Raw genomic sequence first — 27981 nt, forward strand, 5'->3', positions numbered from 1 at the left:
ATCTATTTAGTGTGGCAAATCTATTTAACAAGTACTTTATATCCGTTACTGATAGAATGGGATTGTCAGGATCAGTAAATAATGCCCTCGAATATCTGAAACTAGCCTTTACAAATAGCTTCAGCTACATGAATATGTCACTCACTCCACCAAAAGAAATAACTTCCATAGTAAAATCTTTGAAAACAAAGCATTCTAGTGGTTACGATGAAATATCAACAAAGTTAATTAAGGCATGTTCTTGTGAGTTTAGTACAATTCTAAGTTACTTGTGTAACCAGTCAATTATAACTGGGACATTTCCTGACTGGCTAAAATATGCAGATGTTAAGCCTCTATTCAAGAAAGGGGATAAAGAGATACCATCAAACTACAAACCGATTTCACTTTTGCCAGCATTCTCAAAAATTTTAGAAAAAGTAATGTACAGGCAGCTTCTCAACCATCTGACCACAAATAACATATTATCAAGAACACAGTTTGGATTTCTGAAGGGTTCTGATATCGAGAAGGCTATTTACACCTACAGTGAAAATGTACTTAATTCATTAAATAACAAATTACAAGCAGCAGGTATTTTCTGTGATTTGTCAAAGGCATTTGATTGTGTGAACCACAACATCCTTTTAAATAAATTAGAATTCTATGGTGTCACGGGCAGTGCTGCAAAATGGTTCAAGTCATACCTAGCTAACAGGAAACAAAGGGTGTCAGTACAAGGGACTAGTGAATTAAGTCATCAGACATCATCAGAATGGGAAGAAATTACATGTGGTGTCCCACAAGGATCCATCTTAGGGCCATTGCTTTTTCTTGTGTACATTAATGATCTCTCATCAGTTACACTGCCAGAAGCAGAGTTCGTTTTGTTTGCAGATGACACAAGTATTGCAATAAATAGTATGTTGAGTGTAGTTCTAGAAATATCTGCTAATGATATTTTCATGGATATTAATAAATGGTTTAAAGCCAACTCATTAACATTAAACTTTGAAAAGACTCACTACATGCAATTCAGAACCTGCAAGAGGTTTCCACTCAGCATATGCATAAAGTATGAAGAAGAGCAGATAGAAGAGGTTGACAGTCTTAAATTCCTGGGGTTACAACTTGATAATAAATTCAGTTGGGAGGTGCACACCACAGAACTGCAGAAACGCCTTAACAAATCTGTATTTGCAATTCGAGTGTTAGCAGACATAGGCGACATAAAAATGAAAAAGCTTGCATACTTTGCCTACTTTCATTCCATAATGTCATATGGTATAATATTTTGGGGTAACTGTTCAAGTCAAACAAAAGTTTTCAGAGTCCAAAAGCGTGTAATATGTATTATTTGTGGAGTAAATTCACAGACATCATGTAGAAACCTCTTCAAAGAACTGGGTATACTAACCACTGCCTCTCAGTATATTTACTCCTTAATGAAATTTGTCCTAAATAATATATCTCTTTTTCCAACAAACAGCTCAGTTCATACATACAATACCAGGAACAAAAATGATCTGCACAAAGATTAAAAGCACTTACTTTAGTTCAAAAAGGGGTCCACTACTCAGGAACACTCATCTTCAATAATTTGCCAGCAAACATAAAAAAATTTAGTTACAAATAAAGATCAATTTAAAAGGAGCCTGAAAGACTTACTAGTGGCCAACTCCTTATACTCGATTGACGAATTTTTTAATAGAAACAAAACTGTATAACAAACTACCTAAAGAAATTAAGGCAATAACTGGCATGCATAAATTCAAAACTGCAGTGAGTGGCTACTTGCTACAGAATTGTTACTATAGTGCTAATGAATTTTTATCCACAATGTAAATATGTGAAAAATTTAAATAGTTTATACAATTAAGGCCAAAATAAGAAATGTGTACATTAGATTTATCTGTGTATTATATGTGGTCTATTACGTATGTGTGTGTGTCTGTATAATCAAGGCCAAAAGTATGAAATGTGTGCGTGTAAAATTTACTTGTGAAATGTCATTCCCATGTGTTAAGAGTTATATTGCTATATACTGAAAACCATACAACAGCTTTTTTCTGTTAAACTTTATTGCAAATTATTTGACTCGTCCTATATCATTATGTACCCCTGTACAGTGTATGATTCACAGGACCAATAAATATACAATACAATACAATATATTCATACTATTAGTATAGCTAAAAAAAAGTTGACATGTTCCACATCCACGAGGATCTCCTCAGCTTGGATCTATGGAACGAAAAACTAATCTAATCTAATCCCTGATACCAGTTTCAATGTGGACACCCTCAAAGAGGTCAGGTTTATTCATTGCCATTAGATCCAATATATTTCCATCATGTGGGGTTCTGAGCTATCTATTCTAAGTAGTTTTCAGAGAAGGCCTTTAGTAATCCTTCACAAGATGTTTTACCATGCCCACCATTAACAAAACTGTAATTTTCCAATTGATTGTTGGATGTATAAAGTCTCCACTGAAAATTACCTTATGTTAGGTGAATTTATGTACCAATTAACTATGGTTTTCTTTGCAGTTTTCAGTTACATCATTATCAAACTGCCAGCACCCAAGAACCTGAAGGAGCTCCAGTCTTCTTTTGTATTCTGCTATGCAAATGTGCCAACCTCTCAATTGGCTTGACCAGAAGGGCACAAAGTTTGCCCGGCAGGCTTTTCAGTCTCTCAAGCAGTGCTCGTGCTCAGCTCCCTGTCTGGCTTCCTTTACACTGGATAAACTTTTAACACTGTCTTGTGGTGTGGAAGAGAACAAGCTGGCCGCATTCCTTCCATACTGTGGAACAACAATTAGCAAGACAGGATTTGTGCTGAAGAGACATAGACTGAGACTGGTGTTCTGGCCTGCCTCCAAGAGATTTGTTACACACTATTAAAGACAACATAAGTCTTTGAGTTCCTGGCACGTAGGGTGCCCCTGTAAATGGAGGAATGTTTACATACGACAGACTATTTGCACTTTTGTTGAGTGTTATGCAGAGCACTCATGACATTATTAAATAAAAGGAATTTGATAAGTCAGTTTTGGCTGAATGCTGGCTATAAAATGGAGATAAAATACAATTTGAAAAGATGAAAGTTTTTACTCAGATATCTATGGAGATTCTGATATTAAAGAAGTGGTCAAAATTAGAATAAACAGCAACAGTTTCGACAGAGACCAGGATTAAACACGTAGTAGGGCATGGGGGCAGGCACGGGACATCAACTGAAAGCAAAGATAGAGGATTGATGCTTGTAGGGAAGTAGGAGCAACAGTTTCAAACATAATGCTTGCCTCTCATGCCACCTGATGGCACTTGGGCATCTTTATAAGCAGAACAACTTGCCAATCAGTGATTTTTAACTCATGATGACAATTGGCAGAGACAGCTGTCAAAAGTGTAAGTATTTTATTCATATTGATATGGATTGTAAATGAAGAAGATTTTATTGAAGCATGTCACTGAAAGACTTCAAGGACAAATAGGTTAGCTTTGATTGGGGGATTGGTGACAAAGAAGTAGGCATCAGGAGAAGGAGAATAGGTTTTTGGCAAGTCCAAGATGGTTAAACATGGTTGTGGGGCTGAAGGTGAGGCCTTTGGATAAATCTGAAACTTCTGTGGGATTCAGGTTGTTGGTGGAAAGGTTAAAACATTGTTTTCATTTTGTCTGGGTTCTGGATTTCGTGGAGTGCTGGGAGGAAGTTTGGGAGGCTGTGGCAAATTGAAAAGTTCTGTTCATTGGGCAGGGACTGTGTGGTGGGTTGATAATGGGTTTCACTGGCGGCAGTGGGGGGGGGGGGGGGGGGGAGGTGGTTCAGTGGTGCTCCAAGTCAGGAATGAGATTTCAACATGTTGGTCACTTTATGGTGTGTGTGTGTGTGTGTGTGTGTGTGTGTGTGTGTGTGTGTGTGTCCTCCAGATCCAGAAAGGACTTACTCTGAAAGCTAGCAAGTTTTTTTTTCCTTTTTTGTATGTCCCTCAATGCTCCTGGTTTTCAATGAGTGGTCTCCTTTGCTCCTAAAGTATTTTCATAGACCATAGCATCTTGAAAACAAAGAATGTCAAAACTGCCTAGAAATTATAAGGAAATACAAGCTTCATTCTACAAAGGATACTTTTCAGTTGCTCTTCTGAGACCTACCACACATGGATTTTTTCGTGGCCTTGCTGGCTGTGAGAAACATTCGTCAGGTGGAGGTACACATTCACAGCTGATCCTACCTGCTACCAACAATAAGTGTGACATGGTTCTTGAGTTCACTTTTGGAACTAGCAAACCAAAGGAAGTTGAGAAAGGCAAAACCAGATGGAAAAGACACTCCATTAAGAACACAAAACAGAAAGTCTGACTTATTGCTAGTGCAATTCTTAAATTATCATACAACCAAGTACTTCATAAATTTTTGGACAAATGGTTTCTAAGGATGTATGTTCCTGAGTTCCATTTTCTTGGAAATCAAGCAGAAGCAATGTGTTATTCACTGACTTAAGCAATTTAATGTTATTATGTTGAAACATTTCCTATATTTTATTGTTTTTAAGAACTTTGGCATATGTAGCTCATTAAAAGTGAGGGGTGACAGGGAAGGTTTTATTTGGGGTAGGGGCGGGGGATAGTAACCAACTAAGATGCACCCCTGAACTGTACCCTGGATCTCTACCTAACAACAACTCAGGGACCAATAGAATATCTGTCAGTATTCCATACAGAAATTGGACTGAATTACTTCATCTGTTAATAATAATTTGCTGTAGACCATTGGATGAGGAAACAGATGACACTTATCTAGAACAGAGACCACAGCTAATCATAATCATAACAGGAACTGAAATTGAGGGTAGCAAAGCAAAAGCTGAAATGCTTAACTCTTGTTTCCATATGCTCCTTTACAAAGGGAATCCCAGGAGAACTGCCCCAGTTTAATCCTTGCACCACTGAAAAGATGAATGAAATAAGTATTAGTGTCAGCAGTGTTGAGAAACAACTAAAGTCATTCAAATTGAACAAATCTCCAGGCCCCAATGGAATCTCTGTCAGAGTCTATATTGAATTTGTGGCTGAGTTAGCCCCCCTTCTAGCTATAGTCTATCGTAGATCCCTCAGACGAAAAACCATGCTCAGTTGTTGGAAAACACACAGGTCACACCTGAATGAGATTTTCACTCTGCAGCGGAGTGTGCGCTGATATGAAACTTCCTGGCAGATTAAAACTGTGTGCCCGACCGAGACTCGAACTCGGGACCTTTGCCTTTCGCGGGCAAATGCTCTAACATCTGAGCTACCGAAGCACGACTCACGCCCAGTACTCACAGCTTTACTTCTGCCCGTATCTCGTCTCCTACCTTCCAAACTTTACAGAAGCTCTCCTGCGAACCTTGCAGAACTAGCACTCCTGAAAGAAAGGATATAGCAGAGACATGGCTTAGCCACAGCCTGGGGGATGTTTCCAGAATGAGATTTTCACTCTGCAGCGGAGTATGCGCTGATATGAAACTTCCTGGCAGATTAAAACTGTGTGCCCGACCGAGACTCGAACTCGGGACCTTTGCCTTTCGCGGGCAGTGGTAGAGCATTTGCCCGCGAAAGGCAAAGGTCTGCTTGTGTCTGTATATGTGTGGATGGATATGTGTGTGTGTGTGTGCGAGTGTATACCCGTCCCTTTTTCCCCCTAAGGTAAGTCTTTCCGCTCCCGGGATTGGAATGACTCCTTACCCTCTCCCTTAAAACCCACATCCTTTCGTCTTTCCCTCTCCTTCCCTCTTTCCTGATGAGGCAACAGTTTGTTGCGAAAGCTTGAATTTTGTGTGTATGTTTGTGTGTCTGTCGACCTGCCAGCACTTTCATTTGGTAAGTCACATCATCTTTGTTTTTATATATATATATATATATATATATATATATATATATATATATATATATATATAAAAAAATAGAGGGAAACATTCCACATAGGAAAAATATATCTAAAAACAAAGATGATGTGACTTACCAAATGAAAGTGCTGGCAGGTCGACAGATACACAAACAAACACAAACATACACACAAAATTCAAGCTTTCGCAACAAACTGTTGCCTCATCAGGAAAGAGGGAAGGAGAGGGAAAGACGAAAGGATGTGGGTTTTAAGGGAGAGGGTAAGGAGTCATTCCAATCCCGGGAGCGGAAAGACTTACCTTAGGGGGAAAAAAGGACGGGTACACACTCACACACACACACACACACACACACATATCCATCCACACATATACAGACACAAGCAGACATATTTAAAGACAAAGAGTTTGGGCAGAGATGTCAGTCGAGGCAGAAGTGCAGAGGCAAAGATGTTGTTGAAAGACAGGTGAGGTATGAGTGGCGGCAACTTGAAATTAGCGGAGATTGAGGCCTGGTGGATAACGGGAAGAGAGGATATATTGAAGAGCAAGTTCCCATCTCCGGAGTTCGGATAGGTTGGTGTTAGTGGGAATTATCCAGATAACCCGGACGGTGTAACACTGTGCCAAGATGTGCTGGCCATGCACCAAGGCATGTTTAGCCACAGGGTGATCCTCATTACCACGCCCCCACAGAACGTATCTCTGCCTACGTAGATCAACACCTTCAACCCATTACATGCAGTCTCCCATCCTTCATCAAAGACACCAACCACTTTCTCGAACGCCTGGAATCCTTACCCAATCTGTTACCCCCGGAAACCATCCTTGTAACCATTGATGCCACTTCCTTATACACAAATATTCCACACGTCCAGGGCCTCGCTGCGATGGAGCACTTCCTGTCACGCCGATCATCTGCCACCCTACCTAAAACCTCTTTCCTCATCACCTTAGCCAGCTTCATCCTGACCCACAACTTCTTCACTTTTGAAGGCCAGACATACCAACAATTAAAGGGAACAGCCATGGGTACCAGGATGGCCCCCTCGTACGCCAACCTATTCATGGGTCGCTTAGAGGAAGCCTTCTTGGTTACCCAGGCCTGCCAACCCAAAGTTTGGTATAGATTTATTGATGACATCTTCATGATCTGGACTCACAGTGAAGAAGAACTTCAGAATTTCCTCTCCAACCTCAACTCCTTTGGTTCCATCAGATTCACCTGGTCCTACTCCAAATCCCATGCCACTTTCCTTGACGTTGACCTCCACCTGTCCAATGGCCAGCTTCACACGTCCGTCCACATCAAACCCACCAACAAGCAACAGTACCTCCATTACGACAGCTGCCACCCATTCCACATCAAACGGTCCCTTCCCTACAGCCTAGGTCTTCGTGGCAAACGAATCTGCTCCAGTCCGGAATCCCTGAATCATTACACCAACAACCTGACAACAGCTTTCGCATCCCGCAACTACCCTCCCGACCTGGTACAGAAGCAAATAACCAGAGCCACTTCCTCATCCCCTCAAACCCAGAATCCCCCACAGAAGAACCACAAAAGTGCCCCACTTGTGACAGGATACTTTCCGGGACTGGACCAGACTCTGAATGTGGCTCTCCAGCAGGGATACGATTTCCTCAAATCCTGCCCGGAAATGAGATCCATCCTTCATGAAATCCTCCCCACTCCGCGAAGAGTGTCTTTCCGCCGTCCACCTAACCTTTGTAACCTGTTAGTTCATCCCTATGAAATCCCCAAACCACCTTCCCTACCCTCTGGCTCCTATCCTTGTAACCGCCCCCGATGCAAAACCTGTCCCATGCACCCTCCCACCACCACCTACTCCAGTCCTGTAACCCGGAAGGTGTACACGATCAAAGGCAGAGCCACGTGTGAAAGCACCCATGTGATTTACCAACTGACCTGCCTACACTGTGATGCATTCTATGTGGGAATGACCAGCAACAAACTGTCCATTCGCATGAATGGACACAGGCAGACAGTGTTTGTTGGTAATGGGATCACCCTGTGGCTAAACATGCCTTGGTGCACAGCCAGCACATCTTGGCACAGTGTTACACCGTCCGGGTTATCTGGATACTTCCCACTAACACCAACCTATCCGAACTCCGGAGATGGGAACTTGCCCTTCAGTATATCCTCTCTTCTCGTTATCCTCCAGGCCTCAATCTCCGCTAATTTCAAGTTGCCGCCACTCATACCTCACCTGTCTTTCAACAACTTCTTTGCCTCTACACTTCTGCCTCGACTGACATCTCTACCCAAACTCTTTGTCTTTAAATATGTCTGCTTGTGTCTGTATGTGTGGATGGATATGTGTGTGTGTGCGAGTGTATACCTGTCCTTTTTTCCCCCTAAGGTAAGTCTTTCCGCTCCCGGGATTGGAATGACTCCTTACCCTCACCCTTAAAACCCACTTCCTTCCGTCTTTCCCTCTCCTTCCCTCTTTCCTGATGAGGCAACAGATTGTTGCGAAAGCTTGAATTTTGCGTGTATGTTTGTGTTTGTTTGTGTGTCTATCGACCTGCCAGCACTTTCGTTCGTTAAGTCACATCATCTGTGTTTTTAGATATATTTTTCCCACGTGGAATTTTTCCCTCTATTACCACCAATAGCTTTATTATGTTTCATGTGAGTTTACAAGGGTTGAAAAGAACACTTTTATTTGCCCAGAATTCCTCCAGGCTACAAACTACTATAAATAATGATACTAGTGTGTACTAAGGAAAAAATAGTACAAGGAATTAGAATAAAGTACTCTAGTGTCATGAACACCTGGAATTTACAATTGGATAAAGAGCAGAAAAAAGAAAAAAAATGGTCCTCACAATTTTTTAGACATTGAAAGTGCTAACTCCAACATTGATTGAAATATTCACGTTTTATTTAAAAAAGGGGGAATAGCTAAATAATAAGAAAAAGGGTAGTAAAAAAAAAAAAAAAAGGAATAGCTAAATAATAAGAAAAAGGGTATTCCCAGTTATTAAAAGAACAAGGTATACTGCTGAAACATGAATTGTTATCATATATGATATAAATGTACATAATGATGGTATATAAAATATTGGATGTTCAAACTGAGGGGGGTGGGGGGGGGTGGGGGGGGGGATATGTAGTGCTTCAAGAATTTCTGTGTAAATTCTAGAACCACTTGGCCTTCCTCCATCACGGATCCACGATATTTTAAATAGAAGTGTGAGAGAGATGAGTCCAGCCTACTGCACAGTGCATGTTTGTGTGTGCAGGTCTAAAAACAGTCACGAGCAAAAATGTGGACATGGCGGCCGACAAGTACCTGCTGTATGATCCATAGAGTTTCAGTGTATGTTTAGAGAAGAGCCTGTGCTATTCTATGCTGGTTTAGTGACTGTGATGATCGTTAAGAACAAATGAAGAAATGGGATTAGACTTTTAAGTATTTCATGTGTTGGAATTGCTAGAAGCAAGACATGTTCATATTTTCTGGTGGTTATTAAACCAACCCTGTTGTAAATGTATCATAATAGAGTCTAATGTTTGACAACTTGGTTAACTTGCACGAGTTTGAATATTTATATGAGAAGTGGTGAATTTGTTTTTTGTGGAAGTTGAAATATACCATGACTGAACTAAAAGTATTCTTTGAGTACCAAATTATTTTAAGAGTAGAGAGAGAGTCTGATAAATTCCCTTAACCAGCATTATTCTTCAGAGAAGAAGTTTTTGAGATCGATGTGGCCAGCTATCCAGAGAGGAAGATTGACTGTGTGTACCAATTAAGTCAACCTATGGGAGAGAGGTGGGAAGTTTGAAAATCAGCTCTAAGGCTGTAGACAACTACCTCAGTCCTCATTTCCCCTCTCTTACCAAAAATTTTGGCTTGTGAACATACGCACATCAAAAAAAGTTTTGCATCACCCCTGTTCCCAGAACTCCTGAAGATAGATGTTGACTGTGGATATTGTATCACAGATACAGTACCTTTGACTGTTCAGAGATGTCACTAAACCCACCCAAAGATGTAAACAACCATGCATGAGCAGTGCCTATTAGACGGAAGGGGTCTGGCAGCCGATTTCCAGTCATTCCACCAGCAAGTAGGTACATGGATCATGTTGTCTGTAGTTCAACCATGCCTAGACAGTCAACACTGCGGTTCGATGATGTCCACATTGTGCCAGGAAGGGCTCTCAACAAGGGAGGTGTCCAGGCGTCTCGGAGTGAACCAAAGCAATGTTGTTTGAACGTGGAGGAGATACAAAGAGACAGGAACTGTCGATGACGTGCCTCTCTCAGGTCACCCAAAGGCGACTACTGCAGTGGATGACCGCTACCTATGGCTTATGGCTCGTAGGAACCCTGACAGTAACACCACCATGCTGAATAATGCTTTTCTTGCAGCCACAGGGCATCCTGTTATGATCCAAACTGTGCACAATAAGCTACATGATGCGCAACTTCACTCCTGACGTCCATGGCGCAGTCCATCTGTGCAACAACACCAAACAGCACAGTACAGATGGCCCGAACGACATGCCAAATTGACCACTCAGGGGCATCATGTTCTTTTCACCAATGAGTGCTGCATATGCCTTCAACCAGACAATTGTCAGAGACGTGTTTGGAGGCAACCCTGTCAGGCTGAATGCTTTATACACACTGTCCAGTGACTGCAGCAAGATGGGTTTTTTTGAGGTGGCATTATGTGGGGCCGACGTACACTACTGGTGGTCATCGAAGGCGCCATAATGGCTGTATGATACGTAAATGCCCTCCTCCGACTGATAGTGCAACCATATTGGCGAGGTATTTGTCTTCAGAGATGACAATTTGCACCCCCATCATGCACATCTTGTGAATGACTTCCTTCAGGATAATGACATCACTCGATTAGAGTGGCCAGCGTGTTCTCCAGGGTTGAACCCTATTGAACATGCTTAGGATAGACTGAAAAGGGCTGTTTAACGGACGACATGACCCACCAACCACTCTGAGGGATCTACACTGAATCGCCATTGAGAAGTGAGACAATCTGGACCAACAATGCCTTGATGAACTTGTGAATAGTATGCCATGATGAATACAGGCATGCATCAATGCAAGAGGACATGATACTGGTTATTAGAAATACCAGTGTGTACAGCAATCTGGACCACCAGCTCTGAAGGTCTCACTGTATGATGGTAGAACATGCAATGTGTGGTTTTCACGAGCAATGAAAAGGGCAGAAATGATGTTTATGTTGATCTCTACTTGAATTTTCTATACAGGTCCTGGAACTCTCAGAACCCAGGTGATGCAAAACTTTTTTTGCTGTGAGTATTTGCATTCTTTTAACACAGAAGATTCTAAATCTTTATACCAAATCCTGCTTTCTAATGAAGCCTTTGTACTCAGCATCTTCCTCTCAATGCCACTGTCTATATATGTCTCTCTTCCACTGTCTCTTTTTTTGCTGGCACTTTCCCCTGTCTGTCTCTCCTCCAGTCACTGTCTTCATCCCTTTCTCTTGTCATTCCTTACTACTGTCTCCTCTGCCACTTTCATTCTCTCTCTGTCCCACTGCCATTGCCTTTGTGCCATTCTTTTTCTCCCCCATTGGCACTGTCTCTTTCTTTCTTGCTTGCAGTCCACTGTCTTTCTCTTCAACTACCATTGTGTCTCCACCACACATGTTCTTGTCCTTGAGGATGGTTTGCTTGGGGGGTTTTCCCCTAGACCAGGAAACTTTAACATATGAGTATAGGAAATGGGGAAAAGCTGGCAAATTTTTTTCATATTTAAGTTGACCAGACAGGGAAGGGGATGATTCCAGATGCCTGCCCCCCTTCCCCCCTCCCAACCATATGATGGTCTCCGTTCATCTCTCTCTTCCACTTCCACTGTCTCCTTTCTCTCTTTTGCTCCCACTGCTACTATGTCCAACCATTTTTCTTTCTATTTCCTTCTCCCACCATCACTATCTCCTCTCTCTTTTTCTCCCACTGGCAGTGTCTCTCTGCTACTCTCTTTCAGCACAAAAAAGCACAATACATTTACATGCCAAAATCTTTGATGAAGAAGGTGAAATATGGGTTGAGGCAGCTGATTCCCAATTTCTCTGTTAGAGTCTTTTAAGGAGGAGCATATTTGCCTGTTTTGTGCTCTGACAGGAGCATTTTTCAGCTGGTTCATTTATCTTCACTTTTAAAGAAGGATGTGTTGTTTATATAGATCGAATTCTTCAGGTCAGTAAAGTTTTGACAGTTTATTTATATATATAAGCCCATTTACAAACTTTGACACATCTAAACAATTAATAAGTATGCATAATATAAGGTTAACAAAAAAATTTGCCTCCTATCCAATGCAAGTTCACTTTACACTATCTTACGTAACACTGCACACCATTTTTAGGCTACACTTACAGTATAGCAAAAAAAATGCAGTGTTTGATTGGAAAGTACAAAGAATATCATAAAACAAAATAATTTTTGTAAGAATGCTTACACTGGCAGTTGGCACCATCTAACAATTTCAATGTCAGGACAGCCTGTACAGGCACAAAGTGCCCATTATGCAGAGACAACACTTTATTGCTGAAAAAATGGCGACTAAAAACATAGTTTGGTGACCTCAAAACCTTTGGGATGACCCAGAACCTTTGTCATGTGTTCATTCACTATATGTCAGTTAAAACTACATTTGTGCCTCAGACTAGCTATTAGATGCATAACTATAGTAACTTTGAACCTCTGGATCATGGTAACAGATAATGATATCGAAAAAGTTTCATGGTTCGCTGAGAACACCATCTTAAGAATACACAGTAAAAATTTTGACAGTTTGCTATTAACAGAAATTATAAAAGTGACCTTCCCCACAGTTGATACTTTTGATGCCCAAAAGTTTTTTTTTTCTTCCAGGAACCACCCATGAACAATTGGTGCTTCTATAAGCCATCTAAGGCCCACACTGAACCACACATAATGCAATTGAACCAACCAATTCGCTCAATTTGCCTGGGCTGGAGGAAGTGTGTAATGTTTAAATTTTGACCCTTCACTGCAGGATATGTCCATTCTACCAATAGGTATACAAATGGTTGCTAGGCTAAGTGCTATCCAAAACAGTTGACTACTTTTCTCTGCCATCAGTGGATGCCAAGTGATGACCGCCTGAAAAATCACAAGTTTGTGTGTGACTTTGGAAATTTTGTGGTGCACATATAGATATGCTCCTTCATGTCTTCTAATAATATGTCTGGTATTTGACTTTATCATTTGCAAGCATTCCTAGCTATTTGGTTGTTTTAACAGTTGGGAAATTGTTTTGAGCTAATTGCAGTGTTTGATTACTTGAAATTCTGTACCTAATGATTTATTTATTTTTATTTATTTATTTCTTGTTCCGTAGATCCAGTTAGTGAGTCAATCACAAGGATATGGAACGTGTCAAATTGTACAGGTTTCAATTTAAACTTACAATAAATACAAGGGCATTTCAATGGCAAATTGTACATAGTTTAAGTAAGACATACTATAAATACAGTAACAGATACAATGTCAGCTGGATAACATAACTACCATTTGACAGAAAAAGGAGTTTCAAATAAAGGTTAAAGATAAGAGCACAAAGTTAAATCAGATATTAGGCCTACAAGAGTAAATACATGTACAGCCAATCTGTTGTTACAAAAAGTGTGTTAATGCCCAAATGCACAATAAAATCAATTGAACCACTTCTAGACATAATACGTTTAGTGATGGTATACATTTTCTTTCAGGTATTCATCCACAGTATAATAAGATTTCTCTGTCAGGTAATCTTTGAGAACTTGTTTAAATTTTGGCAGTTCTGTATGAACACATTTGATATGTAGTGGTAGAGCATTGAACACCTTAATGCTGGAGTAGTAAACTCCTTTTTGTACCAGAGTGAGACGTTTCATTTCTAAATGTAGATTGTTTTTGTTTCTGGTGTTATAACCATGAAAATGATCACAGTGAATTTATTAGCAGATGTTTTGAGGCCACTGTCTATGAACCAGTCATAGAAACAACTAACAGCTACATCAATTTTTTGTTGGCAACAATTAAATTTTTTAGCTTCAGCATATATAGATATGAGTTTCAGTAACTGGATAGTGTTGTAAAAACATTCATGAAGAGTAGAAAACCAAGACCAATCCCTGTGGAAAAACTTTGCTAGTTTCTCTTGGTCATAGTGTATTTCCATTTTGTAAAATGATTACTTTCCTATTGCTCAGGACTGACAAATGGTTTTGGAGATTTAATTTTTTTCCATATTTTGCTCCAAGATCAATATGACAACATTACTGTATGCTAGCTTTAAGTCTATGTATGAGGGCAGGAACTTTAATTGTGACAACTATTTATTTACAGTTTGTACAAAATAGTTATTTGTTTCAAAGTTTTACTGACCTTCAAAATAGTCACCAATTGCCAGCGATGTGGAAGTATTAGGATACTCTTAGCAGTGCCAGTTGTGTTGACAGTTCGAGCAGCGTGGTCTATTGCCTGATGAATTTGTAGCAGTTCTGAAGCGAATGCCATGAAGTGTTTCACTCAGTTTAGAAACTGAGTTGAATTCATGAGGGCTTACGTCAGGGGAATGCAGTAGGTGGTATAGCACTTAGCAGCCCAATCAGTCAAGCAAATCACTAACAGCTTGCACTGTACGTGCTTGAGCATTGTCCTGCAAAATGACGGACAGATCCTGCAGAAAGTGTCATCACGTCTGTCTCTAAGCTGGTTGTAGATTGTGTTCCTATTTTGTTAAAAGGGATGGTACAGGTCAATTTTGAGTCTTTGTGTCCAGGTCTTATTATAGATTTTTAGCAACAACATTTTCCTGGTAGTACGGTATGTCTCTCCATTTGGTAGTCAATATAATTGGGGCCAGATGCAATATTTTACAATTGGGATAATGCAATCTGGAGTTCCTTCAGTGGCAAGGGTTATATAAGTTTGCTGTTGTCCTCTTCATATTCAGTTTCATCTTTATCTGGTACATCAAGTGGAGCAGTCATAAACAGGAATAATTCTGACAGTACATTAGATAGTGCATTTTTCTAGGTGTTTGCCATCATGCTATTTTATGTTATTTATTTCATTCAAAATCTGGGTTAATCGTGTTTCTTTGCTGACTTTAGCATAGATTTTTTAAATTAAATATCACTTCTTCTTTGGCTTATGTTATCTTATAGTTAACAAAATCAATGTCATTAGGGACTCATGTTTTCGTGAAATTTCCCTTCCCAGATGGGACGAGAGTCATCATTGACACACACAATTACAGTTACAGCAGTAAGTAAAAATCCATGTGAAAACTGGAAGAGTAAGGACCAATTGCAAATGCCCTTGTCCCATATTCTTCTTTAAACAAAGCAAATGTGGAGGCCTATGTCCTGAAGTTTTTTACTACAAAACAGGTTGTCATAAGCTTGTCAAGAGTAATACGGTTCAGCCTATCTAAGTTATTGTCTTTGCTGTCAAATAATAAAACAAAAGAACCTTTGTTATTAGTTGTATACAAGTTGGCACTGAGAACTGCTGTGGTATCTTCTTGGTTGGTGTCATTGCATAGGAGTTTCTCCATTTTACCTTGTTGGCTGCCGAGTCCTTCCTCTACCATGCTGTCTCATTAATTGCTTCTGGTAATTCATGGCTGGGGCTGTCATTGTCTCGAAATGCTGAATTTTTTGTGGTAGCACTCCCTCATTGACACAATGATTACATTACCAATCACTTCCATAACAGCCTGATGTGGCATTTCTGTCTCCATTTATGTGCTACATTGTTTCCTTCCAAAGTATGTGTAGCATTCCTGCTACAATCACCACCATACATAGTGGTGACTGCAGTGTAACAATATGAAAACCACTTCATGAGCAGTGACCAGGCAAATTTATCACTTTATTGCTTAAACTGAAGTCAAAGAAAAGCCTGAGAATACCATTGCTTTATGTGGGCATTTTCTGCATTATCATGAATAGACAGTAAGAAAAGGAGTAAGTACTTCTGTAGTAGTACATAAAATGCAAGTGGAAAAACTAGAGAACTTCAGATGGTCATTTACTGAATGCTCTATGTCTCCACGACTTGTGTCTATATTCAGTGGTTAAAGTGTTCTGACAGCCAGGAAGAATATTCAGTAGAAGACAAAAATATATACATATTATTCTGCATGTGGGTCTTTTTACAATTCTTCTTTGTACATAATGTCTCTTTACTGTTTTAAATATGCAACTTATTTTTATCTGTTTACTTTCTAGGTCTGAAGAGGAGTTGGAGCAAATGACCAGAGCACTAAAGGAGGCTGCCAGCAAATTTGGGCTAAACATAAACGAAGCCAAGACAGAGTACTTCGTTGTGACGCATGGTCAAAGTGAGACTGCAGAACCCTCATTAACAGTAAGTTCTCCAAGGCACAGTCTGTTGAATGGAATTTTCAATATATATTTCATATGCAGTATGATAGATACAGATTACAGGAAATTTATAGAGACTTTTGGGGAAAAAAAGCACCTGTGTGAATATTAAGAGGTCCCACGGCAAGCCCGTACTAAGAATGGAATTTTGAAAGCTAGAAGACATAGATAGAAAGTCTGTATAAAGGAAATGATCTTGAAGACAATATTACGGAAAGTGAAGAGGAAGAAAAGGAAGATGAGATGGAGATATGATAATAGGAGAAGAATTTGACAGAGCTCTGAAAGACCTAAGTTGAAACAAGTCAGCTAGAGTAGAGGAGATCCTCAGGAGAATCAGCGATGAAAAAACTATTACGAGATGATCCTCGGATGAATAAAGATAAAAACAATAACTGCTCTTGCAAGTTCTTTGCCATCTCTGGCAAGGACCGTGACAAAATATAAGAGGATCACAGTTGCAAAAATCACTACAGAACTGAATGTTGAACTTGTATCCAAGGATCATCTCACAATGAAATAGGAACTGTCAGTGTAATATAATACAAATCAATTCTTAGAATATACAACACACAGAATGCACACCATGCTTTATGAGAACAGAGCAGACAGTCTATCAGGACAGGACAGGTGGTCAGGCATGGCCTTGATTAAGGAACCATCCATGTATCTACCACAGTGATTTAGGAAAACCATGGAAAATCCAAATCAGGATGGCCAGAGAGAGCAACTCCATCCTCCAAAATATGAGCTCAGTCAGTGTCTTAACGGCTGCATTGCCACATTCTGTTGGTCCCTAGTGTACAATGATTCTACGTTTACACACAATCTGTTTGACACAAATCAATATTTAAAATATACAACACATAAAATACACAACATGCTATAGTTCTGTTCTTTATTGCAAAACAGACTGATGACACCTGCAAGAGACTCCTGAACTGTGAAGATACTGCTGCGCCCCTTGGACCAACTCCATTCTGTTCAAAAATCAGATTCCATGCCCACACACATTCAGCTACGCTCCTCAGTCCACCTGAAAAACTGAGTCAGCATCCCTCCATGATGAATGAGATGTTGAACTCAGGAGAAGACATTAGAATCATGCATTTTACACTTTGGCACACAATTTCCTTGTAAAAGCAATAAACCATGATTACATATTGAAATGTAACAGTTTGTTTTATTTATACCGTTTCATTACTACCCACTACTCTGCATATTCTAAGTAATCTTTAATAATTTCATATACTTTGCTTATGAAGAATGTTGTAACTGTCCTTTTTAACAGATACATTTTAGTAATCTTTTTCATTTGCTTTGGCAGTGTATTATACAATTTATTCCCTGTTAGAAAATGCTGTGTGGGTTTTTGTTTGTTTTTCTTTGGTAAATGTCAGTCCAAAATTCTCATGTTCCATGATTATGTATAGAACTATAAGTGGAATACTTGATAAAGTTTTATGCACCTCAGATTGGAGATTTACCAAACAAAAGTGCTGGCAGGTCGATAGACACACAAACAAACACAAACATACACACAAAATTCTAGCTTTCGCAACCAACGGCTGCTTCGTCAGAAAGAGGGAAGGAGAGGGAAAGACGAAAGGATGTGGGTTTTAAGGGAGAGGGTAAGGAGTCATTCCAATCCCGGGAGCGGAAAGACTTACCTTAGGGGGAAAAAAAGGACAGATATACACTCGCGCACACACACATATCCATCCACACATATACAGACACAAGCAGACATATTAAAAGGCCTACGTGGAATGTTTCCCTCTATTATATTCAGGTTGGAGATTGGTAGATGTACTCACTCTGTGCTGCAAGGATGCCCAATTTTTTAAATAGCTCTTTACAATGAACCTGATTAGTACTTCTAGCCATTATTCTTATGACACTTTTCTGCAGTTTAAAAACTGTGTCCATGTTTTGTTTCTTTGAACCTCAGAAAAGAATTCCATAGCTAAGAATTAAATGCATATAGGCATAGTACAGACCACAAACTGATACTAAAACCCTAAGGGCATCCTACGCCAATGATATTCTTTTTGCCAGTATCTTTATGTGCTCATTCTATGTTAGCTGACAATCAATGTTCATTCCTAAAAACTTTGTGTTTGGCATGCAATCTATAGATTAATAATCTATGCTTAATTTGATAGAATTGTCCTCCCTTCTTTATAATGAAATATCTTCTGTTCTTTTTTTTACGTTCAACATTAATTACGTACTGTCCATCATAAAGATTGTTGAGGTTTCATTTGCTTTCTGCAGTGGCCGCTCCGGTGTTTTATCCGTGACATAGATGTTGCTTTCACCTGAAACTAGAATTCTTTCTCCATCTCTTATACTGTCTGGAAAGTCATCAATATATATTGAGAACAGAATTTGACCCAGCAAACTATACCGAGGAACACCTATGTTTATATGTTTCTTGTCTGACAATTGTTTTAACACAAATTTGTCATCATCTGTGAATTAACTCTACCTTTTGCACTCTGTTTTCCAGTTAAGACTGTAACCACCAATTCACTATTCTTCTTATACCTACTGCTTCTAGCTTTCTTAGTAGTATTTTATGGGCAACAGTGTCAAAAGACTTGGACAAGTCTAAGAATAAGCTTGTAACACAGACACCCTTCTCGAAAGCTTCAGGTACCACTTTTCTGAACTCTAATGTCCAATATTGTACTTCTCCTACTTTGGAAACCAAACCGAGCCTCTCTAAAAAGGATGTATTTATTCATGTAACTCATTAGCCTCTCTTTCATGATCGATTCAATTATTTTTAAGAATGAAGACAGTAGTGAGACTGGTAGTTGAACTGAATTGATAGTGTCTTTAAAAGTTGTTAGAAGGTGAATATCAGTAAAAGTAAAGCAAGAGTAATGGAATGTAGGTGAATTAAATAACAGAAATGTGACACTAAAGGAAGGCAATGAGTTTTGCTGCTTGAGAGAAAGAATAACTGATGACGGCCAAATTAGAGAGGATATAAAATGCATATTGGTAACAGCAAGAAAAGAGTTTCTGAAAAAGAAAAAATTGTTAACAATAAATATGAATTCAGGCCTTAAGAAGTTTTTTTCTGTATGGAGTGTAACCTCTTACGGAAATGAAACATTGGTGATAAGCAGTTCAGACAAGGTGAGAACAGAAATTTCTTACCTATAGTGCTGCAGAGGAATGTTCAGAATTAGATGGATAGATAGAATAACTAACGAGGATATAAACTTTCACTCATTCCCCAAGATGATGTTACCAAGGTACACAGAAGGGTATAGTGCAACAGCGGACAAGTTGTGCTTAGATTCATCTGTCCTGGATTATGTATTGAGGATACCAGAACTCTTCTACAGTATTTGTAAAGACCCCGCCACACATCAGGACGGGCAAGAGAAATGGTGAAGAAGGGAACAGATTAGGCCAGGGTGAGCAGTTAGCCTTATACAACACAACAGTCTCAGGACGGCACTGTGTGCACGCATCACAGCCGATTCCTGAATACATTGAGTCCAGCATCCAAATGCTACAGTTTTGTGAGAGAAGTGATTACTGGGTAATTCTCCAGACCCAAATGTTGTGTTTTAGTGCCTAGTAGTAGGATTGCGTATTTTGGTCATTATGTATGGGCAATGATACTTGGCAAATCTTCAATTCAGCAGTATTGGCTCCGGCAAACAACGTGTGCAGTGTGTGTCACTGTTTATGTTTGATTCAATATTTCTTCTCAGTTGTTAAGAGTTAATTTGTATGTGCTGGATATATCGTGTTTAAAGTTACATTTGTGAAGCCACATGAACCCATGGGCCTACCACTGTTTAAGGGTGACAGTATATCTGATAATCTAGTACCAGTAAAGTGTTAGTTTTGCAGTCTTACAGGACACTGATTGCTGTGCGCTAGGACTGTAGCAGCCGCCGTTTTACACGGTGGAAGGGTTGATCATTTGTCTCACAATTGTTCAGTGTGTAGATGGGTGAGGACACAGCAGACAAATTAATTTATAAGTTTTTTATGAATACTGAGTGCACTAGTTAGTTATTTGTGTTTCTGGTATTGACAGAAAGTATGCAAAATGGTAGAAACACATACGTCTGCTGCTGCTACTAATGAAAATTCCCATGAGGAGCAGGAGCATTAGCATGAGGAACTCTTTCATACATTTGAGGCTTTGGAAGCCAGTTAGGTTCAACCAGAGTCAGGGAAAAATAAGGCAGAGTTGTGGATGGATTCTACTTCTTTTGTCCGCAGCTCGTGGTCATGCGGTAGCATTCTCGCTTCCCATGCCCGGGTTCCCAGGTTCGATTCTCGGCGGGGTCAGGGATTTTCTCTGCCTCGTGATGACTGGGTGTTGTGTGATGTCCTTGGGTTAGTTAGGTTTAAGTAGTTCTAAGTTCTAGGGGACTGATGACCATAGATGTTCAGTCCCATAATGCTCAGAGCCATTTGAACCATTTTTTCTACGTCTTTTGATCTGTCTGTATAACTGCACTTATTGGTCCTGTTTTGGGTAAAATAACAGAAGATGTGTCAATATTCATTAACGACATTACAGCTGTTCCTGCAATAAGCAGTTGGTCGCATGAAGTAACCCTTCGTGTGGCTACCTTGGGTTTAATAGGTAAAGCCAGGATATAAGTGCTGTATCATGATCCTCAGTAAAGCATATTCGTTTCAGCAGTTGGGTCGGTGGACTATGCCAGCATTACCAAAAACCAAATAGCCCCTGAATTTTTCATGAGAAGCTCAGTACTTTGTCTTTGAAATATAACAAGTCAACAGCAGTTTTTTTCAGACGGGCAATGCGCAGATGTATGTGCCTACCAAGAATGCAGAGGTCAATGAAGAAGTCCTGCAGGAAGCAGAAAATGGAGCAACAGATTTTTCTTGCACTGAATACACACAGAAAAATCTAATGCTCACAGAAATGTCACAAAGACTTTGCATTGAGAATCCTAAAGATTTAACAGTAGCTCTTAGAATTGCAGCACAATTGGAGGCGATACATTTTGCCCTAAAGCTTTGGATGTCAAAGGTTATAGGTGTGCTCATAAGGGCCCCATGCAGGAACTGTGGGCAACCAGTGTGTTACTCATGTGTGGATGTGGGCCACTGAGCAGGAAATTGTCAAAAGAGGGAATGTGGGAAGCACCGTTGGTTATGCATCCGTCAAATTCAAATCGGAATCTTTGACTATTGGAAAGCAACCCCAACAGATCATAACACTGCACAGGATAGAGCACACACAGAATGCTACTTAGTGAGTGGTGTACAAAGAGGTTTCTTGTAGACACCAGGGTGCAATGTCTGTTATGTGTCTGGACCTGCTGAGCAGAAGCATACTTAGGCCATCACATTAGAAGTTACATGGTGTTGGCAATAATGGTGTGGAGTTGTTTGGTATGATGATACTGGAGTTTACTCTTGGGACAACTAAGTTTATGGAACAAATGGAAGTTTTACCATATGTGGGTGAAGGATAGTCAGTGATTTTCAGGCTAGATTTTCTTTACAAACATCATGCTAGGATTTATCTTTGGTGACGTATGATTGAACTTAGTGAAACTTTGTTTCACTTCGTGATACAGATGCAAATGAGGCCATAGCGCAAGGCTCATCTGTCATGAAGGTGATGCCAACTAAACTGCAGACAAGTTTGTTAAAGGGTTGACCAAAAGAAATGGGGAAAATAGTGTGGATTTCAGTGGGTACTGATCTGCCTTGTGGGGCTTTGTATGTGGTTGAATCACTCTCAAGCAGTGAAGTATTAGATGGTTCACACAGTTCTGTGCATAGAAGCTTAGTGCACAAGAGTAATGTTGATGGGGAATATATGGTTCCAGTTAGTGTAGATAATTTTGGCAGAGGTGGCATTGGTCCATCAAAAGGTATAATTCCAGCCACTAAAGAAGTATTAAAGGAAGAAGAATTTGATAGGTTGAGTCTGGATGTAAACCATAAGCAAACCTTCGATGCAGCGAGAACGTGGAGTGATCACACAGCTATGGAAGAAATAGCAACTTGTTTTGTATAGATGCGTGGTTAGCAGCAACTCCAGTAACTCAGCACTTTATACCAACAGGGGATAGTACAATGATTTATAGAAAAATGTATCATGTACTGAGACATTTACAGCTGTTAATACAGGAGTTCACTGAACAACTACTATGAGATGGGATCACAGAACCTAGTGACAGTCCCTGGAGCACAAATAAAATTACAGGGTGATTCAAAAAGAATACCACAACTTTAGGAATTTAAAACTCTGCAACGACAAAAGGCAGAGCTAAGCACTACCTGTCGGCGAATTAAGGGAGCTATAAAGTTTCATTTAGTTGTACATTTTTTCGCCATTTCAGCCAATAAAGTTTTTGGTCACTTTTTCTTCGAAGGTGCTACTGTAACTGGACTACAGTATCTGGAGATGTTAGAGAATTGGCTGTTCCCTCAGCTCGAACAAGAAGCACAACAATTCATATTTCAGCAGGATGGAGCCCCACCACATTGGTACTTATCTGTCCGTAACTACCTGAACGTCAACTACCCGAGGTGATGGATCGGCCGCCAGACAGCCCGTGACAGAGCACTTCATCACTGGCCTTCAAGAAGCCCTGATCTTACCCCCTGCAATTTTTTCTTATGGGGGTATGTTAAGGATATGGTGTTTCGGCCACCTCTCCCAGCCACCATTGACGATTTGAAATGAGAAATAACAGCAGCTATGCAAACTGTTACGCCTGATATGCTACAGAGAGTGTGGAACGAGTTGGAGTATCAGGTTGATATTGCTCGTGTGTCTGGAGGGGGCCATATTGAACATCTCTGAACTTGTTTTTGAGTGAAAAAAAAACCTTTTTAAATACTCTTTGTAATGATGTATAACAGAAGGTTATATTATGTTTCTTTCATTAAATACACATTTTTAAAGTTGTGGTATTCTTTTTGAATCACCCTGTATTGTCCCTAAGAAATTATTGGATGGAATGAGAAAATATAGGTTTTACTGTGATTGTAGGTTTCTGACTGCACAGACTGTTACAGAAGCTAATCCAGTCCTTAATATTACAGAAACCTTTGGATAATTTGGGTCAGTGTCATTATTTTACTATAGTGGAATTCAAAAGTGACTATCGTCAGTTAGAAGTAGCATTTGAGGATAGACCAAAGACAGCATTTACAGCACCATGCAGACATTATCAGTATAAACAGATCCCATTTGATTTAAAAAAAATGCATCTGACACCTTTCAGCAGTTACTGGATGGAATTTTAAGAGGGTTAAAGCATAGAACTGTATCGTGCATTTGGATGACATAATAGATTACACAAAAGGATATATTGGAGTATGTGAGATAGTTGGAGGATGTATTTAACAGATTATGGTCAGAATGTTTGATGCTGAACACGGATAGGTGCCATTTTGCTCAAACTCAAGCTACCTATCTGGGACACTTTGGTAGTGAATATGATGCACAGACTGATATTTGTCTTACAGATATAATTTAAAATTTTCCAATACCACACACAACCCAGAGGATACAGTTGTTTGTTGATTTGTGTAACTATCACCATAAATTTGTAAAGGACCTTGTAAAAATAGCTGCCTGTCCAGAGTGTCTTGATGTAATCTCAACAAAACTGCCCAGTTACTTACTTGATTAGCACATCTGTGACAGTCGCTTCTACTGCTTGGTTGTGGCTGGAAAAAAACTTAAAAAATTTACAGTTTGCGCACCGAACTTTTTTGGGATGCAGCATATTTTTGGCGAATAGATCTTCGAACAGGTGGCCCCCAAACAAATGGAGGGCATCTGAAAATCCAGAAATTGAAAATAAACTGAAAATAAATTAAGAATAAAATAATTATTCTGAATTAGACTGTAAGGAAATTCTGAAGTAAGCCTTCATTCTTATGGCATGTACATATGTATGTATGTTGTGCAAGGTTCCAAGAGTATGTTAAACTGTAGGCTGCCCTGTAAATGGCTAGGTAAGTCATTTCAAAGGTCAGAGAAAAGCGAGGTCATGCCACCGCCAATAGGACTAGGTATAACAAAACAGCGCAATATTCAAGCCAACCTTCAGGTTGGTGACAACTTTATCTTATTATGTTATTCAAAAGCATACGCTGCAGAATAACACAAGTATAGTAGCATTGATAGTCATTAGTGTACATTTTACATCCTCATTCAATACTTATCATGAAAGTTAGCCTATAAAATGAGGCAACATGTACATCAGCATAAAAGAATCAATGCAAGGCATGAAGAAGAGTGAGAAAAACACAGTAGGAGAAGCAAGCACAACAGGAATAGTGTGCAAGAACCTGAAGTAATTTGGTAACACTCATTGAAAAGTAAAGAAAGATAAGGAAGTCCAGAGGCAACAACTGACACAGGAAGTTAGTATGGTACTTTATTTTAAAATATTTATATGAAAGAATACACAGCACACAAATAAAATTTATATACAAAATCTTCATAAATAGACATGGTTTGAATTGTATTTGGGCAACCTATTTACATTTTACGCACTCCGATTTATAAAATAAATTAGCACAGGTAAAAAAAAAAATGTATTTGTCTTTTCACATTGAGATTTTGTAAATAGCTTTAGGATTCTGAGGGAAATGACTGGCCACATGATATGTCATTGTATGTCTAATCTCATCTTCATTAACTAATATAAATTTATACAGAGAACTGCAGGAGGTATGACTGGGTCAGGATTTTATTAAACCAATTTCAACAATATCACAGGTATTGACTGTCTATCCAAGTTTTTAGTTGAGTGATTTTAGAAGTTTCACATAAACCAATGTTTCATCAATCATGATTATCAGAAACACACGTTAAAAAAGCTTGATAAACTTATTTTAATAATAGCATGGACTTCTTAAAAGGAAAATAGAATTCTGAAATAAAATTTCTGGACACATGACAATTTATATCACATCACAGAGAAAATGAATTTCCAAAAGTATTGACTTATGAAAATGTAAAATAGTAATGTATAGCTTTTTAAAGTTTATATATTTTATTCATCCACCTTCATAATATTTATCTGTTGATTTGATATGCAAGCCACTGTGCACATTTGAATTTTTTGCTATCTTTGTATGATATGGTGCAAGAATAGAAAACAGATTTTAATATTTCCATTTTGTGTTCCCCATTACTGCCATAAAATGGCATTGAAAATGATGTGAAAATAATGATATTTCACAAGAAGACTGACTACCACTTCCTACAAAATTGTATGTTTTAGTGTTGCTACAGCAAGCCCAGCCATATCAACCTCATACTATTGTTTTCTTAATGCCTTTAATGTTCAGTTCTAACACTGAAATGTGTACATCATTCACAATAATATACACATGTGTCTCTTCTGCATGATTATGTTTATTATTGTTAATAAAATACTGTGCAGTCCTCTATTCTTCCACTCTCACTGATTGATTGTTTTATTTTACTGCATTCATCATGACTTATCTTTGCTGATCTCATTACCATGAATTAATCTCCTCCACATTGCTATGTTTATCTTCCTTGCTCAATGCTCTAGTATAAGATTCACAATTACTGCGTGCCTCAGCTAGTCAACCTCGTATGTTCTTTATGCAGCCTGAATGTTCAATACAGTTTCTTCCATCTCCCCTTTTATTTCTTTTTACAAATTAAAATAATTTCTTCAGTATTCCACTGCAGCACAACATTTTGAATAACTTATATTTCAATATGTTTACCACACAAGGTGATCTTCTGGGACCACAATCAGTGGCCTCTATAGAAAATTTTCTTATTTGTGGAACTTCGATGTCTTGTAGTATAATACTGTTCATTTTAGTTGCATTCAGTAATTTCTTTTCTTTAATCAAACATTTTATCTGTCATCCATAAAATCTGAATACACAGTTCAACAATATGGAAAAAATATATTGTTACTCACACATAGCAGAAGCAGTGAGTCAATGAAAAAGAAAGCTAGAAATATTTCAGCTTTTGGCCAAAAACTCAACCCACTTATACAGCAAAAACACACACACACACACACACACACACACACAGAGCCACTACTTCTGAAGGAGGACGTTGTCCAAAAACTAAATATTTCTAGCGTTCATTTTCTTGTGCCTGTCTACAGTCTTTTTCTTTGTGTCTGTCTGCAACTCAACACATCTTCTATGTAGTGAGTATCACTCTATCCTTTCTAAACTGTTTTTATTTCTTCCTGGACTTTCCACTGTTTGAACACACAGTTCATTATTCTACGTTCCCTAAAATTCATATTTTGCATTTATTAACCAGATATAGTGGGAGATTATCTGTTCTGCTCATTCTGTGATCATATTTCTTTTGTTGTCACCCTACAAAAATCCATCTCATGTTTCAGAACAGGTATTATGACATTCATTGTAATAAACACAAATCAGGAGCTCTTCTCATGTTTTTCTAACTTTTTAAACCTTTGATAATCACAGTATGATAGTTATTTTATTATATTTTGTTATTCTGAGTGAAGTTTGTATGCACGAGAAATCAAGTTAAATGTACAACCTTTATATTTTTTTATCTATTGAATCAAATTTTCTAATTAGTTCCAATACTATTTTTTCTATTCTCAGGGCTTGTTTGAGAATAATATGTCACTATTGGTACAGATTTATTCCAACATAAAATCAGATTTCTATGGTAATGCAAAGATCTTTCTTTGAGCAGTGTGCAGCACTGGAAAATTAAGACTGACTCACTGTCACATTATCATTGTCACAAATTTGCAGTTCTGCAGAATTCCCTATACTACTTCTTCTCCCCCATCCCCAACCCTATTTTTGAGATGTGAGTGATATATCTATCTAGCTAGATCTAGATAGTCCATGAAGATGTGATGATCACTGTGCACTGCTTTGCATAAGCTATTCATCCACTGCTGTCAGAATTAGCATCTGCATAACATGTTTTTTTACAGTCCAGTTCTATATGAATACACATCCTCCTCCTATATCAATATAACTCTGGAAATCCTGTTACGATATTAGTAGAAAATTCTTTGTATTGACACTGAAATGTATATATAAAATAAAATCAGATGCTCAAAAAATATTACATTTTTCTGTAACCAGAAATAGTATCCATAAATTATATTATGTTCAATGTACATAAACAGTGTGTATGAACATACTGTGCTACATATTTGATCAGACCTCTTCCATTACAAGGTCAAATCTGCTCTCATCCTGACTCAACACAGCATCAATATTGTAACAAGCTGCATGTAGAGTAATTATTACCAAGGAAGCACCTGAAAAAGAAGAAACAAATGCAAATAAAATGTTGTGTTGAAAATAATTTAGCACTGAGAGATGAGGCTATTATAAAGTGGTATATGCAACACGTCACACTATATCAAAATCACAATTTGCGTATTCAGGGCAGGAAATGATTTTTAAACATTTTACACTGATGCATTATCTAATCTTCATTTTCTCATTGTGGGATGTCCTGTCTTCACAGTTCTGTATTCTCTTGATAAAAATCACATTTTAACTAACTGGAATACTTCAATCTGTAGCAGTCAATTTAGCACATTGCCTGAACTTGGAGATGAGTACCATAATTAATGAAAATTAATTATTTCTTGCGATTTCAGATATCACTGCATAATCAAA

General features: G+C 38.7%; 1 protein-coding gene across 1 annotated transcript in view; it reads right to left on the reverse strand.

The window, feature by feature from the left end:
* Positions 1-24729: 24729 nt before the first annotated feature.
* The window catches only part of LOC124711423 (prenylated Rab acceptor protein 1), a 48865-nt gene continuing 45613 nt past the window's right edge, over positions 24730-27981 (reverse strand). The window contains exon 4 of the mRNA XM_047241489.1: positions 24730-27614. Coding sequence (XP_047097445.1) covers positions 27511-27614 — 104 coding nt within the window. The 3' untranslated portion in view covers positions 24730-27510. The remainder of the gene's footprint in view (positions 27615-27981) is intronic.

Source organism: Schistocerca piceifrons, chromosome 8 (assembly GCF_021461385.2).
Source record: "Schistocerca piceifrons isolate TAMUIC-IGC-003096 chromosome 8, iqSchPice1.1, whole genome shotgun sequence".
In the NCBI taxonomy this organism is placed as follows: domain Eukaryota; kingdom Metazoa; phylum Arthropoda; class Insecta; order Orthoptera; family Acrididae; genus Schistocerca; species Schistocerca piceifrons.